At 51.5% G+C, this 14,682-nt stretch overlaps 1 protein-coding gene across 1 annotated transcript in view; it reads right to left on the bottom strand.

Annotated features, from left to right (window-relative positions):
- Positions 1 to 289: 289 nt before the first annotated feature.
- Positions 290 to 14,682, bottom strand: part of HIVEP3 (HIVEP zinc finger 3) — a 31,693-nt gene continuing 17,300 nt past the window's right edge. Inside the window, exons 6-12 of the mRNA XM_038758663.1 lie at positions 13,658 to 14,367; positions 12,762 to 12,890; positions 12,328 to 12,719; positions 12,155 to 12,263; positions 11,005 to 11,082; positions 8,099 to 8,327; positions 290 to 372 (exon numbers count right to left, since the gene is read on the bottom strand). Of these exons, the coding sequence (XP_038614591.1) occupies positions 290 to 372; positions 8,099 to 8,327; positions 11,005 to 11,082; positions 12,155 to 12,263; positions 12,328 to 12,719; positions 12,762 to 12,890; positions 13,658 to 14,367 (1,730 nt within the window). The remainder of the gene's footprint in view (positions 373 to 8,098; positions 8,328 to 11,004; positions 11,083 to 12,154; positions 12,264 to 12,327; positions 12,720 to 12,761; positions 12,891 to 13,657; positions 14,368 to 14,682) is intronic.

The raw sequence follows: 14,682 nt of genomic DNA, 5'->3' as shown, positions 1-14,682 counted from the left end.
GTACCCCAATCCCCCACCCAGGATCAACATTACAAAACCCCCCTAAAGCAACATCACTTCTCCCCCCTTCTCTAGTATAGCCCTCACTTACAAAATCTAAAGAACACAGGGGAGCATTCTGATGTGCAAAGGAGACTGAAAAAACCCACTCTAAAGCAAGTAAAGTCCCTGGAGGCTTATATGGAGCACGGGGGGCGGGGCCCAGGAGCCTCACATCCCCTGAGTCAGAGCACCTGGAGAGATCAGCTGGCTGGGGGAGGGATATCAATGGAGGAGGGGATGATGGTGGTCAAGAAGGGGTCAGAGCCAAGGAATAAGGGTACCTGGGAGTGAGGAGCATCAGGTGTGTGGGGCAGGGGCTAGCAAGCCTCACTGGAGGAGGGCCCAGATGCTTCATCGGGGGAGGGGCGACAATGGGGGGTAAAGTCTAGTAGCTGCCCCAGGATCACCCCAGATGAGTCCATTTTCCTCAAAAACACTCATCACATAGGATCAACTGGCCGACAGTCGATGGTTTTACAAAGGGCTTGAGGAAGCCGGATCCGTGTTCAATCCACTAGGCCATGCTACTTCCCTCAGTTCTGCACTCTATCCACAATGCCACATTGCCTGGCCACACAGATTAGCCCAAACTGGTATCACTCTTTTCATGGCCAACTATCTGCCCAGGACCTCAGAGGGTTAAGTTTTTCCCAACATTCCAAGTCGATGAAAGGCTGGTGACGTTGTGGGGCCCCCTTGGCCATCAGAACCCTTAACTCCTTTCCAGAATGGTAGTGGGAGAAGAAGGAGATCAGGAGAGAAGGCCGGGAGAGTTGGGTTTCCTGCTCCGCTCCATCTTCCCCACAGTACAAAAACCTCATAGTTCCTTTTCTGCCCAAAGCCCAAATAAATCAGATGATTTCATGTTCCAAATTTTGTCAGCTTTACAAGAATACTTGGGAATCTGAAAGATACCACACAGACCTTTTTTATGCATCTATGCATTTATTGCTAGTCAATTTATCTTTTTATTGCCTTATTCTTATGATTGTGTGAGCAGAATAATATTTATTATTTTTACTTCTGCAGCATGTACGTGGGTTAAAAAGAATTAAATATAAAGCCAGAGCTGTCAATTCAGTCTGCCTAAAAACAGTTGGCTTCATTAGAAAATTGATTCTGAAAATGTTCTCACTTTAATGTATTGCTTATTAACCTAAATAGTAATTATTATTATTGGGGTATTCAGTGCTTACTATGGGCCAAGCACTTATTTTGTGCAAAATAACATCTAAACACAGTGTATAAAAATAGAGGTATCCCCCTTTTCCATCTTAAAGTTCCTTCAGACGACCCAACCCCTATTCCTGCTTTACTCTGAAAGGATTTGATGTTCTGTCTTACGTATTTTATTCAGGAGCGCATTGGCTTCTCTGTTGTAAAATTGGAGATGGAGAAAATGAAGCTAAAACCCCAAAACTGAATACTTAGCTTGGGGAAGAAGATATTTTGGCAAAGACATTTCCACTTAAAACCTACCCCCAATCTTTTCTATTTGATTCTAAGCCACGAGACTTTCTCATTAGTTCTCCAATTGCTTAAACCTGGGCATGAACACAGGGCTTTCCATTCTTGTGATTCAGGAAAATGGGAGTTCAAGACAACTCCTTTTGTGAATAAAATATACCCAACTCCTAGGGTGGGGCTTAGAGAAGGAGACATTGTTAGTTTTTGATGCTGGGAAATGATGTTAGTTTTTTTACTGATCTTTTTTAGGATTGTGATGTCTCACATTGTAATGGTTTGTTTTGGTTTTCCCTTCCCCTTACTAATTTTGGAAATCCTTATTTAGATATTATGGATGTGTTTGTGTTCTTGGTAAACACTTAATAAACTAGATTGATCTTTGGCAAGGGCTGTACTATCTATAACAAATAAAACCTGAAATAACTGCTGTTCCAGATCATTTTTCTGAAACTGTAATTGCATTTTTTTTCTCCTGGCTGGTGAAATGGGTTTCCCAATAATGGTTTATTGTTCTGTTTTATTTCCACAGTCTATACATAGCAGGGTTGTTTCCCTTCTCCGGACAGACCTACAGCCTCCAGTAGCAATTCTTTACCAACACTTGTTTGTAATCCTAATAACCATGATATTTAGGAAACAAAGTGGAAACATTTTTCTTTAAATTAGAGTATTCATTCATTCATTCATTCAATCATGTTTCTTGAGGGCTTACTGTGTGCAGAGCACTGTACTGAGCACTTATAATGATGGCATTTGTTAAGCACATACTATGTGCGAAGCACTGTTCTAAGCACTGGGGGGGATACAAGGAGATCAGGTTGTCCCACGTGGGGCTCACAGATGAGGTCACTGAGACTCAGAGAAGTCTAAGTGACTTACCCAAGGTCATGCAGCAGACATGTGGTAGAGTGGGATTAGAACCCATGACCTCTGTCTCTCAAGCCCGGGCTCGTATTAAAACTCCCAACTTTGTATTTTTCCCTAAAATACAAAGGAGACCTTGTGGCAAGGAAAAAAAGGAACAGTTGTATTGCATATTAGAAGTTGTTTCGAGTGGAAGGGAGAAAATGTATTAAATAATATTGAGCAGACCTCTGGCTTCTCTAAGAGGCTACTGTTATTCCTTTTAGAGATGAGAGAACTATTGATTTGATCCAGCCCTCTTCTTTCATGGACATGGCATTTTGACGTACAGATCCAATAGTGGCATTTTTTGACTGTATTCCAGACCTCCTTTCCCTAAGGATACCAGAGCAGTGGGAATATTTTTCAAGAATATTGAGGTAGAGGAGGGCAGGAAAGTCAATTCTACTTCTTTCCTGTCCTTTCCATTGTGAATTCATTTCTAACTGGTCTCTCCTCCTGCACCAGTTCAGGGCCCTGATGTTGTCCATGCCCCATTCAATGTTCAGGTTCTCTAGACTGTAAGCTCATTGTGGACAGGGAATACATCTGTTTATTGTTGTACTGTCCTCTCCCAAGAGCTTAGTACAGTGCCCTGCACACTGTAAGCACTCAAGAAAAATGACTGAGTGACTGACATGAATAAGAGCACCTGGGTGGGGAGGGGGCAGAGATCCGATACCTGGGGAGGGGCCGCTTCATGGGAAAAAGGGATGACCGTGGAGGCAGGGTGTATGAGTAAGTGCTTCGTATGGTGCTTTGCACAGGGTAGGCACTCAATAAATAATAATAATAACAATAATGATGGCATTTATTAAGTGCTTACTATGTGCAAAGCACTGTTCTAAGCGCTGGGGAATTACAAGGTTATCAAGTTGTCCCACAAGGGCTCACAGTCTAAATCCCCATTTTACAGATGAGGGAACTGAGGCACAGAGAAGTGAAGTGGCTTGTGCAAAGTCACACAGCTGACAATTGGCGGAGCTGAGATTTAAACCCATGACCTCTGACTCCAAAGCCCGTGCTCTTTCCACTGAGCCACGCTGCTTCTCATAAATAAATCCGATTGAATGAATAAATTCATTCTAGACTGTAAACTCTCTAGACTGTGAGTTCGTTATTGGCAGGGACTATGTCTGTTTGTTGCACTCTCCTAAGCACTGAATACAGAGCTTTGCACACAGTAAGTGATCAATAAATCTGATTGAATGAATGAATCTCCCTGGGGTGATCCCAGGTGAGCCCAGTTTCTCAAAAACCATTCTCACATGGGGCTAATTGTCTGACATTTGAGCATTTTACGGTGTGGGGGTGGGTGTTACAAAGTGAGTATTCCCTTTCCCAGTCAGTCAAGTGCATTTATTGACAGCGTACTGTGTGCAGAGTACTATACTAAGTGCTTGGGAGAGTACAGTGCAAGAATAAAGAGACACATTCACTGCCCACAACAAACTGACAGTGTAGTGTTCAATCCATCTTGCCTGTATTTGTCCCAGTGTTTAGTGCAGTGCCTGGCACATAGTAAGTTGAAGCAGCATGGCATAGTGGATAGAGCACGGGCCTGGGAGTCAGAAGGTCATGGGTTGTAATCCTGACTCCGCCACTTGTCTGCTGTGTGACCTTGGGCAAGTCACTTAACTTCTCTATGCCTCAGTTACTTCATCTGTAAAATGAAGATTGAGACTGTGAGCCCCATGAGGGACAGGACTGCTTTTGGAAATCTGTGTCCAACCTGATTTGCTTGTATCCACCACAGTGCTTAGTATGGTGTCTGGCACATAGTAAGTGCATAACAAATACCATCATTATTATTATTATTAATAACATATGCCACAATTATTAGAGGGGAGAGAGAGACATTAATAGAAATAAATTTCCACTGACACTTTGCATCTATCTCAACCCTCCAAATGAGCAGGGAGTGGGATGCGGCAAGGGGCGAGCTGGACCAAGAAAAGGGAGCAGGAGGAGTTGGAGGAGAGAAGAGCATTCATTTATTTATTCAGTCATATTTAAGTGCTTACTGTGTGCAGAGCGTTGTACTCAGCACTTGGGAGAGGACAATAAAACAATAAACAGACATATTCCCTGCCCACAAAGAGCTGACAGTTGCTGCACTGTACTTTCCAAGCACATAGTACAGTGCTGTGCACACAGTAAGCACTCACTAAATATGATCGAATTAATTAATTAATTAATTACTAGAGGGAGCAGAGCTTAGTGGGGAGGATGGGGGTCTTGCTCCCCTCTCCGGAGAACCCTCCACCCCTCCTGAAGCCCAAGCTATACCTGGGCTCCAGGCCTGCTCCCCTCCCTACTTCTCCCCCAATAAAGGAAGAAAACTGCATCCCTATCAGATGCCCTGATGTTTCCCAGAGGATCCGCTTCCAGACGGGAAGAAGGGGGAAAACCTGGTGGGTCTCTGTGGCCAATTTCCCCTGGAGGAGGGAAGCCCCCCCTCGGTTCTGGACCCGCTCTCCCTTTTGCGGGGCTGAGAAAGGGGCAGTGGCTCCTGCTGGGGCTGGGGAAAAGACGAAAGTGCTCGGCGTGGTGACAGAGGGATGCAGGGGATACAGGAGAGTTAATCAATCAATCGATCATATTTATTGAGCTCTCACTGTGTGCAGAGCACTGCACTAAGCATTTGGGAGAGCCCATGTTAATTATCTGGAGAAGCACCGTGACTTAGTGGATGGAGCACGGGCCTGGGAGTCAGAAAGTCATGGGTTCTAATGGCAGCTCTGCCACATGTCTGCTTTGTGACCTTGGCCAAGTCACTTCACTTCTCTGTGTCTCAGTTACCTCATCTGTAAAATGGGGATTAAGAGTGTGAGCCCTACAGGGGACTGGACTATATCCAACCTGACCAGTGTTTAGAACAGTGCTTGGCACATAGCAAACACATAACAAGTACTATAATATTAATAATTATGGTATTTGTTAAGCAATTACTATGTGCCAGGCACTGTACTAAACTCTGGGGTGGATACAAGCATATTGGGTTGGACACAACTCCTATCCCATATGGGGCTCACAATCTCAATCCCCATTTTACAGATGATGTAACTGAGGCCCAGAGAAGTGAAGTGACTTGCCCAGGGTCACACAGCAGACAAGTGACAGAGCCGGGACTAGAACCCAAGACTTTCTGACCCCCTGGGCCCGTGCTCTGTCTACTTCACTATGCCACTTCTCAGATAAGCCATCCAATCTCGTGCCTCTCACCCACTCACTTTGGGAGCTCATCAGCTGCCATTTCTATTCATCAATCAATAGTATTTACCAAGCACTTACTATGTACAGAACACCATAACAAGCAGTTGGGAGAGTACACCACAGCAGAGATGGTAGATGTGTTCACTGCCCACAAGGAAAAGCAGTTAGAAGCATTCGTTCAGTCGTATTTATTTAGCACTTACTGTGTGCAGAGCACTGTACTAAGCGCTTGGGAAGTACAAGTTGGCAACATATAGAGATGGTCCCTACCCAACAGAGGGCTCACAGTCCAGAAGGGGGTTATAGTCTAGTTGATAGAGGTCGGACCTGGGAGTACAAAGGACCTGGATTCTAATCCCTGCTGCACCATTTGTCTGCTGGGTGACTGTGGGCAAGTCACTTCACTTGTCTGGGCCTCAGTTACCTCATCCCTAAAATGGGGATTGGTACTGTGAGCCCCATGTGGGACAGGGACTGTGTCTATCCTGATTAGCTTGTATTTCTTCAGAGAAGCAGCAAGGCCTAGTGGCAAGAGCACAGGTTTGGGAATCAGAGGTCATGGGTTCTAATGCCGGCTCTGCCCCTTCTATGCTGTGTGACCCTGGGCAAGTCACTTCACTTCTCTGGGCCTCAGTTACCTCATATGTAAAATGGGAATTTGAGATTGTGAGACTCACTTGGGACAGGGACTGTGTCCAACCCAATTTGCTCGTATCCACCCCAGCGATTAGTACAGTGCCTGGCACATAATAAGTGCTTAATAAATACCATAATTATAATTATTATTAGTCCCCACCCCTGAACTTATTACAGTGCCTGGCACATAGTAAGTGCTTAATAAATATCACAATTATTATTATTATTACAATATCAACAACAAATACCATTTTTTTACAAAATGAGCTTCCAGTCTAAAGGAGACTCTAGACTCATCTCTATGCTGATGATTCCCAAATCTCTCTCTCCAGCCTTGACCTCTCACCCCTGACACTTCTCATTGCCTTCTGCCTCTGAGTCATCTCCACCTGGATGTCCTCCCGTCACCCAAAACGCAACAATCCCAAAACTGAATGCCTCATCGTCCCTTGCAATTTTCTCATCTCCGTTCTCCCGAGCCCACAACCTTGGCATTATCCATTCACCACTCTCCTTTGACCTGCATATTCAGTCAGTCACTTAATCTGGTTGATTCTATCTCTGAGCCACCTCCAGAATTTACTCCTTCTTCTCCATCCAGGCTAAAACCACACTGGGTATTAAGACACTTAAGACTTCCCCCACCAACTACTGCATCATCATTCTCCTCATCATTCTCAGACCTCCCTACCTCTCCCCTCTCCAGTTTATAGTCCACACCGTTGCCCGAATCATTTTTCTAAAACAAGATTTTGTGCACATCTCCCCACTCCTCCATTTGCTCATCCGATGGCTGCCCATCCATCTCCCCATCAAGCAGAAACTCCTCACTGTCAGACTCAGGGCACTCAATCACCTCTTTCCCCCTTTCCACATGACCTAGTGGAGAGAGCACAGGCCAGGGAGGCCCAGAACTTGAGTTCTAATCCCAACTCTGCCATTCACCTGCTCCGTGACCTTGGGCAAATCACACAACTGTGCCTCAGTTTCCTCAGACCTGTTTTTCCACCTACTTAGACTATGAGACCCACGTGAACCGGGACTGTGCCTCATCTGAATTTACCTATCTCTCCCAGCACTTGGCTCGGTGGCCAGCCCATACTACAGCCTTAATCCGGCCATTATCATTTATTATTATTATCTCCCTTTGTTCTTCTAACACTGTCTCTCGTTCTCATCTCTCCTGCCTTCTATCCCTCATTCGCAACCTCCCTCCTGCCTGGAACACTCCCCTTACATAGCCGACAGTCCAGCATTCTCCTCATCTCCAAAGCCCTAGTGAAATCACGTCTCTTCCAGGAAGCCTTCCCTGAGTAAGCCTTCATCCCCATACCCTATTTTCCCTCCCTACCACTTCACCCTTTCACCTAGTCCCTCCCACTAAACACTTTGGAACTTACCCCACCCCCACAGAACTTAGGTAAACAGCCTGACGTGGTGGACAGAACATAAGTATTATTATTATCTCTGTCACGCAGCCTCTGTCTTGTTCTCGGCTTTGCTCTTCTTCTGCCACCCCCTCCCTCTGTCTCTAACACTATCCCTATACAACTGGCACTGAAGCCAACCCGGTTAACTTGTGCTTGGCACCTCATAAGCACTTAATAAATATTACCACTATCATTTCTAGGTTATGCACTTAATAAATATCATGATTACTGTTATTTAATTACTAATAATGTATTTCCAGGTTACGCTTTAATTTGTTACGTTTCAAGTTGTAATTTCAAAAAATGGCCGTAGGATGCCAAGGATTGATGACTGATTAATTGACTGACTGATTGACTGACTGATTGAGAGGCTCCGGCCCCTCGGGGGCAGGGACCGGGCTGACCTGGGAGCTGGGGTCGCCGGGCTCGCGTGCCCTCCGGGGGTCGGGACGAAAGTTGGACAGCTGGCTGCTGGCGGCGGGCACCGGGCGGGAGAAACAGGCTGCGGTTATAAAGGGGGTCGGCCAGCAGAGGGCGCCGCGGGGCGGGCGGAACCTCCTCGATGGCCTCCGAACCGTCCTTGGCCCGGGCCGAAAGCCTTCCCCCCTGAGGGTGACCCCCGCCTCCGCGGCGCTGCCCGGACGGAAGCCCCCCCCCCCCCACCCCGCCGTGGGCGGCCAATCAGTCAATCAATCAACTGCATTTATTGAGCACTTTCTGTGGACAGAGCACTACATCAAGCACTTGAGAGAGTACGATGTAACAGACTTGGAAGATATGTTCCCTGCCCATAAAGCGTTTACAGTCTAGTGGGGGAGAAGCAATATGGCCTAGTGGAAAGAGCACGGGCCTGGGAATCAGAAGACCTGGGTTCTAATTCTGACTCTACCTTGTGTCTGCTGTGTCACCTTGGGTAAAACACTTCTCTGTGCCTCAGTTCCCTCATCTGGAAAATGGGGATTGAGGCTGTGAGCCCTATGTGGGGCAGGAACTGTGTCCAACCCGATTACCTTCTATCTACCCCTGTGCTTAGTACAGTGCCTGGCACGTAGTAAGTGCTTAACAAATACCACAATTATTATTATTATTGAGTAAAAGATGCAAATCCAAATGCAGAGACTGAATCAACATTTTACAGGTGAAGAAACTGAGGCACAGAGAAGTTAAGTGACTCATCCAAGGTCACACAGCAGGCAAGAAGCAGAGCTGGGACGAGAACCCAGGTCCTCTGCCTCCCAGGACTGGACTCTTCCTCCTCGGTCACACTGCCCAAACTAAAGTTTAAGAAATGATATAAATGCACCCTTCCCAAAAATCACACCCCTTCTGATCTGTTCAGGAGGCTCAGAGTCTGAGAGGCTTGGTCCCTCTGTCCACTGGAGGGGGCTGATGGAAAAGATCCAGGAAGAAACTCTTCTAGTGATCATTGCCTGAGCTAACAGGAAGCTCTTCAAACCTGTTGAGTCTCAAGTACGGCCCAGTTTTTCATGACCTAAGGGTAGAGTCAAACTAAGGGGAAAATGAGGAAACCAAAACCATCTTCACTTTTCCCTGAGCCCAGTGCATGTGAGAATCAGGTCCTGAGGTTCATGGCGTGAAGCTTGGACCCCCTTTTTCTGGTACTCCTGTTTTTATTCTTTTGGGGGACTGAGCCATGAAGACCCAAGGGAGCAGATACAAATCCAAGGTTTGTGGCAGGAAGCCAGTCCCACCCCCTTACTGGCAGCTATATTTTCATTTTACTTCCCGGCACCTGGGCCACGAAGACCCAGTGGGGAAGACTCAAATTTGGGGGTTAAGGCTTGAGACCTGCCCCCCCGCCCCACGCTTTGTCAAAGCCCATAGTTTTATTGTTCTTTCCCTATGACTGAGCCATGAAGACCCAAATGCAAAGACTTAAATCAGGGGTCATAGCATGAAGTCAGCTCAACATTTTGCTGGCACACTTATTTTTGTCACTCTCCTGGCACCTGGACCGTGAAGACCCTAAAGGGGAGTCTAATCTGGGGTTCACAGTTTGAAGGCAGTCCCCCATTCGCCAGCACCCATATTTTTGTTGTTCTTTCCAGTGGCTGGGCCATGAGGCTCCAAAAAGGGAGTTTAATCTGGGGTTAGGGTTAGTGTTAGGTCACACAGCAGGCAAGGAACGGAGCTGGGTTTAGAACGCAGGTCCTCTGATTCGCAGTGTTAGGGTTAGAGTTAGGTTTAGGGTTATGGGATACGTAGATAAGTGTTGTGGTGGTGAGAGTGGGGCGAATAAAGGGTGCAAATCCAAGTACAAGGCTTAGGGTTGGAGATAATTCACACAACAGGGAAGGGACAGAACTGGGATCCAAATCCAGCTGGGCCCCGCATCTGGCTGTCCAACATGCACCCAGGCGTGGGTTTTGCGGTCCGCAGGGGTCCGCTTCCAGTCCCGAGGACAAGGTGCAGGTATGCGAGGCCTCCCGCTGGGGCGAGGCCGCCAGATGGCAATAGAGAGACAGATTCAGGCCGTCTTCGCCCCAGGACCCCGATCATCCTCGTCATGACTGAACCCCATAAACCTCACATTGACCAAAATTCCAGACTTAATTCCAATTCGCCCCGGCCCCTAGACCCCAACCTTTGACCCAATCCCCAGCTCAGTTCTCAGACCAAATCCTGCAAGGAGTCAGGCTGTCCGGAGGGTTGATGAAAGGGGGAATCGGGAGGGGGGTTCCCTCTAATAATAATAATTATTATTATTATGGTGTTTGTTAAGCGCTTACTATGTGCCAAACACTGTTCTAAGCGCTACGGTAGATTTCCCCGTGGGGCTCACAGTCTTAATCCCCATTTTACAGGTGGGGTAAGTGAGGCACAGAGAAGTGAAGTTACTTGCCCAAGGTCACAGAGCAGACAAGTGGCGAGGCCAGGATTAGAACCCATGACCTCTGACTCCCAAGCCCGTGCTCCTGCCACTAGGCCATGCTGCTTCTAGACTGTAAGCTCGTTGTGGGCATGAACGTGTCTTTTAGTTGTCATATGGCACTCCCCCAAGCTCTTATTATACTGCTTTGCACACAGTAAGCGCTCAATAAATATGATTGAATGATTGAATGAGTTGGGTGCATCCCCCTGTACGCTTAGTGGAGTTGGATTTCTCCCACCGTTATCTTCCTGGCAAACCGTCCCTCACCCCCCATCTCTGCGGTCGAGTGCCCGTGATGACCCCAGGAGCTGTGATCCGGCCAAATTTCCTAGCTCTCTATCAGCACTATCCCTCCTACTGTTCCACATTTTCCTGCCACTCCCCCGAACTTGCACTGCTCCCTCCTTCCGACCTCACCTTCTCTCTGTATCTCGCGCCTGTCTGCGTCCAGCTGCCGATCTCGTATTTCCCCGCTCTCCCCTGGCCCTTCACATCCTGCAGACCACAGCTCTTTCGGTATTCAAAGCTCTCGTGAGATCACATCTCCTCTCGTCCCTGGTTAATTTCCATCTCCGTCGCTTATCTCCCCCACTGCTGTCTCTCCAGCGCTCTGCACCGCTTCACAACTTCCTGTGGCACTTAACACGCCTTGTACGCCTTGTAAATACTCTTAGGTTAGCACTAACACATGGACCTAATCGTTCCCTTGTTCCTCCGACCGGTTCTCTTAATGTCTTCACACACACACACACACACACACACACACACACACGTAAGCACTAACTAGTTTACTCTCCTAAGAGCTTAGCACAGTGTTCTGCACACAATTAAGTGCTCATTCAATACAACTGGTTGATCAGTTGGTCAGCGGTGGAGGGGTTTCCGGGCCGTAGCAGGCGGAGGACACCAAGTCAGGCACCTAAACGGGCCCCTTCCCCATCGCTTCTGTGTGGGCTGTGGCCCGCCTGGGGGGGGGCGGGGGTGGAATGGGACAGACGCCTCCAAAAACCAGGTGATGAGGGGTCGAAAGGAGACAAGGAGGGACGAAAGGAGAAAGGGCAGAGGGCGAGGAGAGGAAGGGAGAGAAGGAGAGTAGGAAGAGGAGATGGGAGCCGGGGAGAAGGGGCCGGACGGGAGGGAGGAGGGCGTGGGAAGGGCGAAGAAGGGGTCGGGAGGGGCAGGGGAGGGACGACTGAGGAGCAAGATGAGAGGGGGACGGGGAGCAGAGAAAGCGAAGGGCGGGGGGGGGTGGGACGGGGAGGGAGGGGGAAAAGGGCAAAGGTTTGGGAGTGGAGTAAGGGAAAGGGCGGTGAGGAGTACGAGGTGGAAGAAGTCTGGAGCTAGGAGCAAAATCGTAGCGTCCCGGGGCACTGCCTGCCGGGCAGAGCTGGTACCCAGGGCAGCGAAGCAGCCGGACACATGGACAGGTGGCACAGAGGAACCTGTGAGATGTTTAATCAGTGTAAAAAAAGGGTTGTCTGTTTGTTTTCAGTGCAGCGTCCTGCCTGGGAGCGGGGACGCTCCCCCTCCTCCCGCCCCCTCCTTTCCCCCCGAAAAACTAGAAAACCTTGGCGACCCGACCCCCCGACCCTCTCCCCGCGAACAAGGCACCGGGAACGGCGGCCGCCTGCGTGGGAGCCCCGCGGGGCGACGAGGCGGGCGCGGACACGCGGGGGCTGCGGGGGTCACGCGGAGCCCGTAGGGAGGGGGAAGGTCCGTCCGTCTCCCACCGGGGCTCACGTTTCCTCCGGGCCCCGGTACCCCGCGCCCCGCACAGGGTCCCCCGCTTCGCAGGGAGGGGCGGCCCCGCTTGGGGCCGGGGCCGCAGGGAGGGGCGCGGGTGGGTAAGGGCTGCGGGGGCCACAGGGCCCTTCCCCGCCCACCCCGGGGGCCGGGACGGGGGGGGCCTGGGCGGCGGGGGGCGCGAGGCGGGGGCCGGGTCCGTCCTCCTCACGCCCACTGGTCCTCAGCGTCTGCGGGGAGGGCGCAGCGGCAGCGGCGGCCTCGGACCAGGACCCTGGGCCCGGCGGGAGGAGGCCCCGCAGCCCGCGGGCGACCAGAGCGCGCGGCGGCCGCGAGTGCGGGGGCAGGTGGCTATAGACGCTCGGGGGTCCGCGCAGGGCGGCCGGGGGGTCGTGGCAGGCGGCCGGGGGATCGTGGCAGGCGGCCGGGGGATCGTGGCAGGCGGCCGGGAGGTCGTGGAGGGCCGCCGCGGGGTCGTGGAGGGCCGCCATGGGGTCGGGGGTGACAGAGGTCGGGGGTTCCGGGGTCCGGGTGGGGCTCCTGGGTTCGGGCCGTGGAAGCTGAGAAGAGAAACAGACACGTGTGGGATGAGAGCGGGGCGTTGCGTCGAGCCCCGACTCCGTCGAGGGCAGGGCCGACTCCAACCCCCTAAACGGTCCGGCTCCGACCCCACCCCTACAGCCAGCATGTACGTATACTTGCTAACCCCTACCTGCAATCCCCACTAGCCGGGAAGCTCCTTCGGAGCAGAGACGGGGTCCACTAACTCTACAGGGGAAGCAGCGTGGCTCAGTGGAAAGAGCACCGGCTTCGGAGTCAGAGGTCATGGGTTCAAACCCCAGCTCCGGCAAATGTCAGCTGTGTGACTTTGGGCAAGCCACTTAACTTCTCTGGGCCTCAGTTACGTCATCTGTAAAATGGGGATGAAGACTGTGAGCCTCCCCGTGGGACAACCTGATCACCCTGTAACCTCCCCAGCGCTTAGAACAGTGCTCTGCACATAGTAAGCGCTTAATAAATGCTATCATTCTTATGATTATTATTATTGTCCTCTCCCAGGTGCTCCATATATATCACCGATTGATTGAGGGGTAGGGGTCCCGGTCCACCTTCCATGTCCCCAGCTCTGTGTGAGTGTGTGTGTATGTGTGCGCGTCCCGTCTGTCCACGGGGCAGGCAGTCCATCGAGGACAGGAATTGTACCTATCCTGCCCCTCCCGGACCCACCCCACCTGCACTCCAAGCGTTGAGCTCTGCTCGCTACAAACTAACTCGACCCCAGAAACCCCCCGGGGGAGGGGCTGGGCTGGAAAACATTGGAACTCACCGGTGGCAGCGGCCTGAGCCAGCCGGTGCCCGGAGTCCGACCGAGGTGCCAGTGAGGTAGGGGCGTAGGCAAGGGCAGGGCAGACCATCGCTCGACACAGCCGGAGGCTGGGACTGTGGCTCCAGGGTCGAGGAAGCCAGCTCCTCCAGGGCCTGGGGGCTGCTGGGGACAGAGCCCTCCCTGCAGGGGCAGGGGCCCCGGGCTCGCGGGGCTTTGGGGCAGGGGAAGCGTCTGGAGACGTGGCAAAGGGCACCCAGCAGGTGCCTCCCCGGGCTGGGCCTCGCACCGGGGTGGAGGGTGATTTTTGGTGGCGGGTCTTTGAGGGAGCGTGGGCGGGTCCGGTGTCCTCCGTGCCGGGCGGCAGGGACTGGAGCCGCAGTGGGCCGAGGCCGGGGACTCGGACGTCGGGCCCGGCCTGCGGGCGCCCGGGGGCCTGTGAGGGGCCGCAGCTTCACTGCTGCTTCCTTGAGGCGAGAGCACGGCCTGGTGGGGTGGAGTGGGCCTTGGTGGGGAGCCTGAGGGAGGGTAGGGGTGGGGTAATTCTGGGAGCAGAGCAGAAGGTTCCTCTTCCTCCTCTTCTTCCTCCTCCTCGCCCTCTTCCTCTTCCTCCTCCTCATCCTCCGCATCCGGTTCCACGTCCGAGTCCTCCAGATCAGAAACTTGGAGCCCTGGCCTCCCCTCAGCATCCTGGAGTGGGTCCTCGCTGGCTCCTGGGACACAGTCACACCAGGGTCAAAGTTCACAGTTGCACCAGGGTCTAAAGTCCCAGCAAGGCTGATCCAGGCCTGTTCACTCCAACCCCACCCTGGATTTAACCAGAAATCCCTGGGACTCACTGCTGGGTGCCCACCAGCTAACTGCTGTCCACTAGTTCCATGCCAATTGCCGGCTGGGCCGCTCCACCACCAAGCCTGAGTGGGCCAAGCCTCCCCAACATGACTGCTCCTGCCTCCCACCGCCTCGGGCAGGGCAGGTATCTTCTTCAGCTTCGGGCTCCACCAATGCTCTCTGCCCCCAAGGCAGAT

Source organism: Tachyglossus aculeatus, chromosome 16 (assembly GCF_015852505.1).
Source record: "Tachyglossus aculeatus isolate mTacAcu1 chromosome 16, mTacAcu1.pri, whole genome shotgun sequence".
Classification (NCBI taxonomy): domain Eukaryota; kingdom Metazoa; phylum Chordata; class Mammalia; order Monotremata; family Tachyglossidae; genus Tachyglossus; species Tachyglossus aculeatus.
Note: the sequence above shows the minus strand (reverse complement) of the source record. Positions and strands in the feature narration are given on the sequence as shown.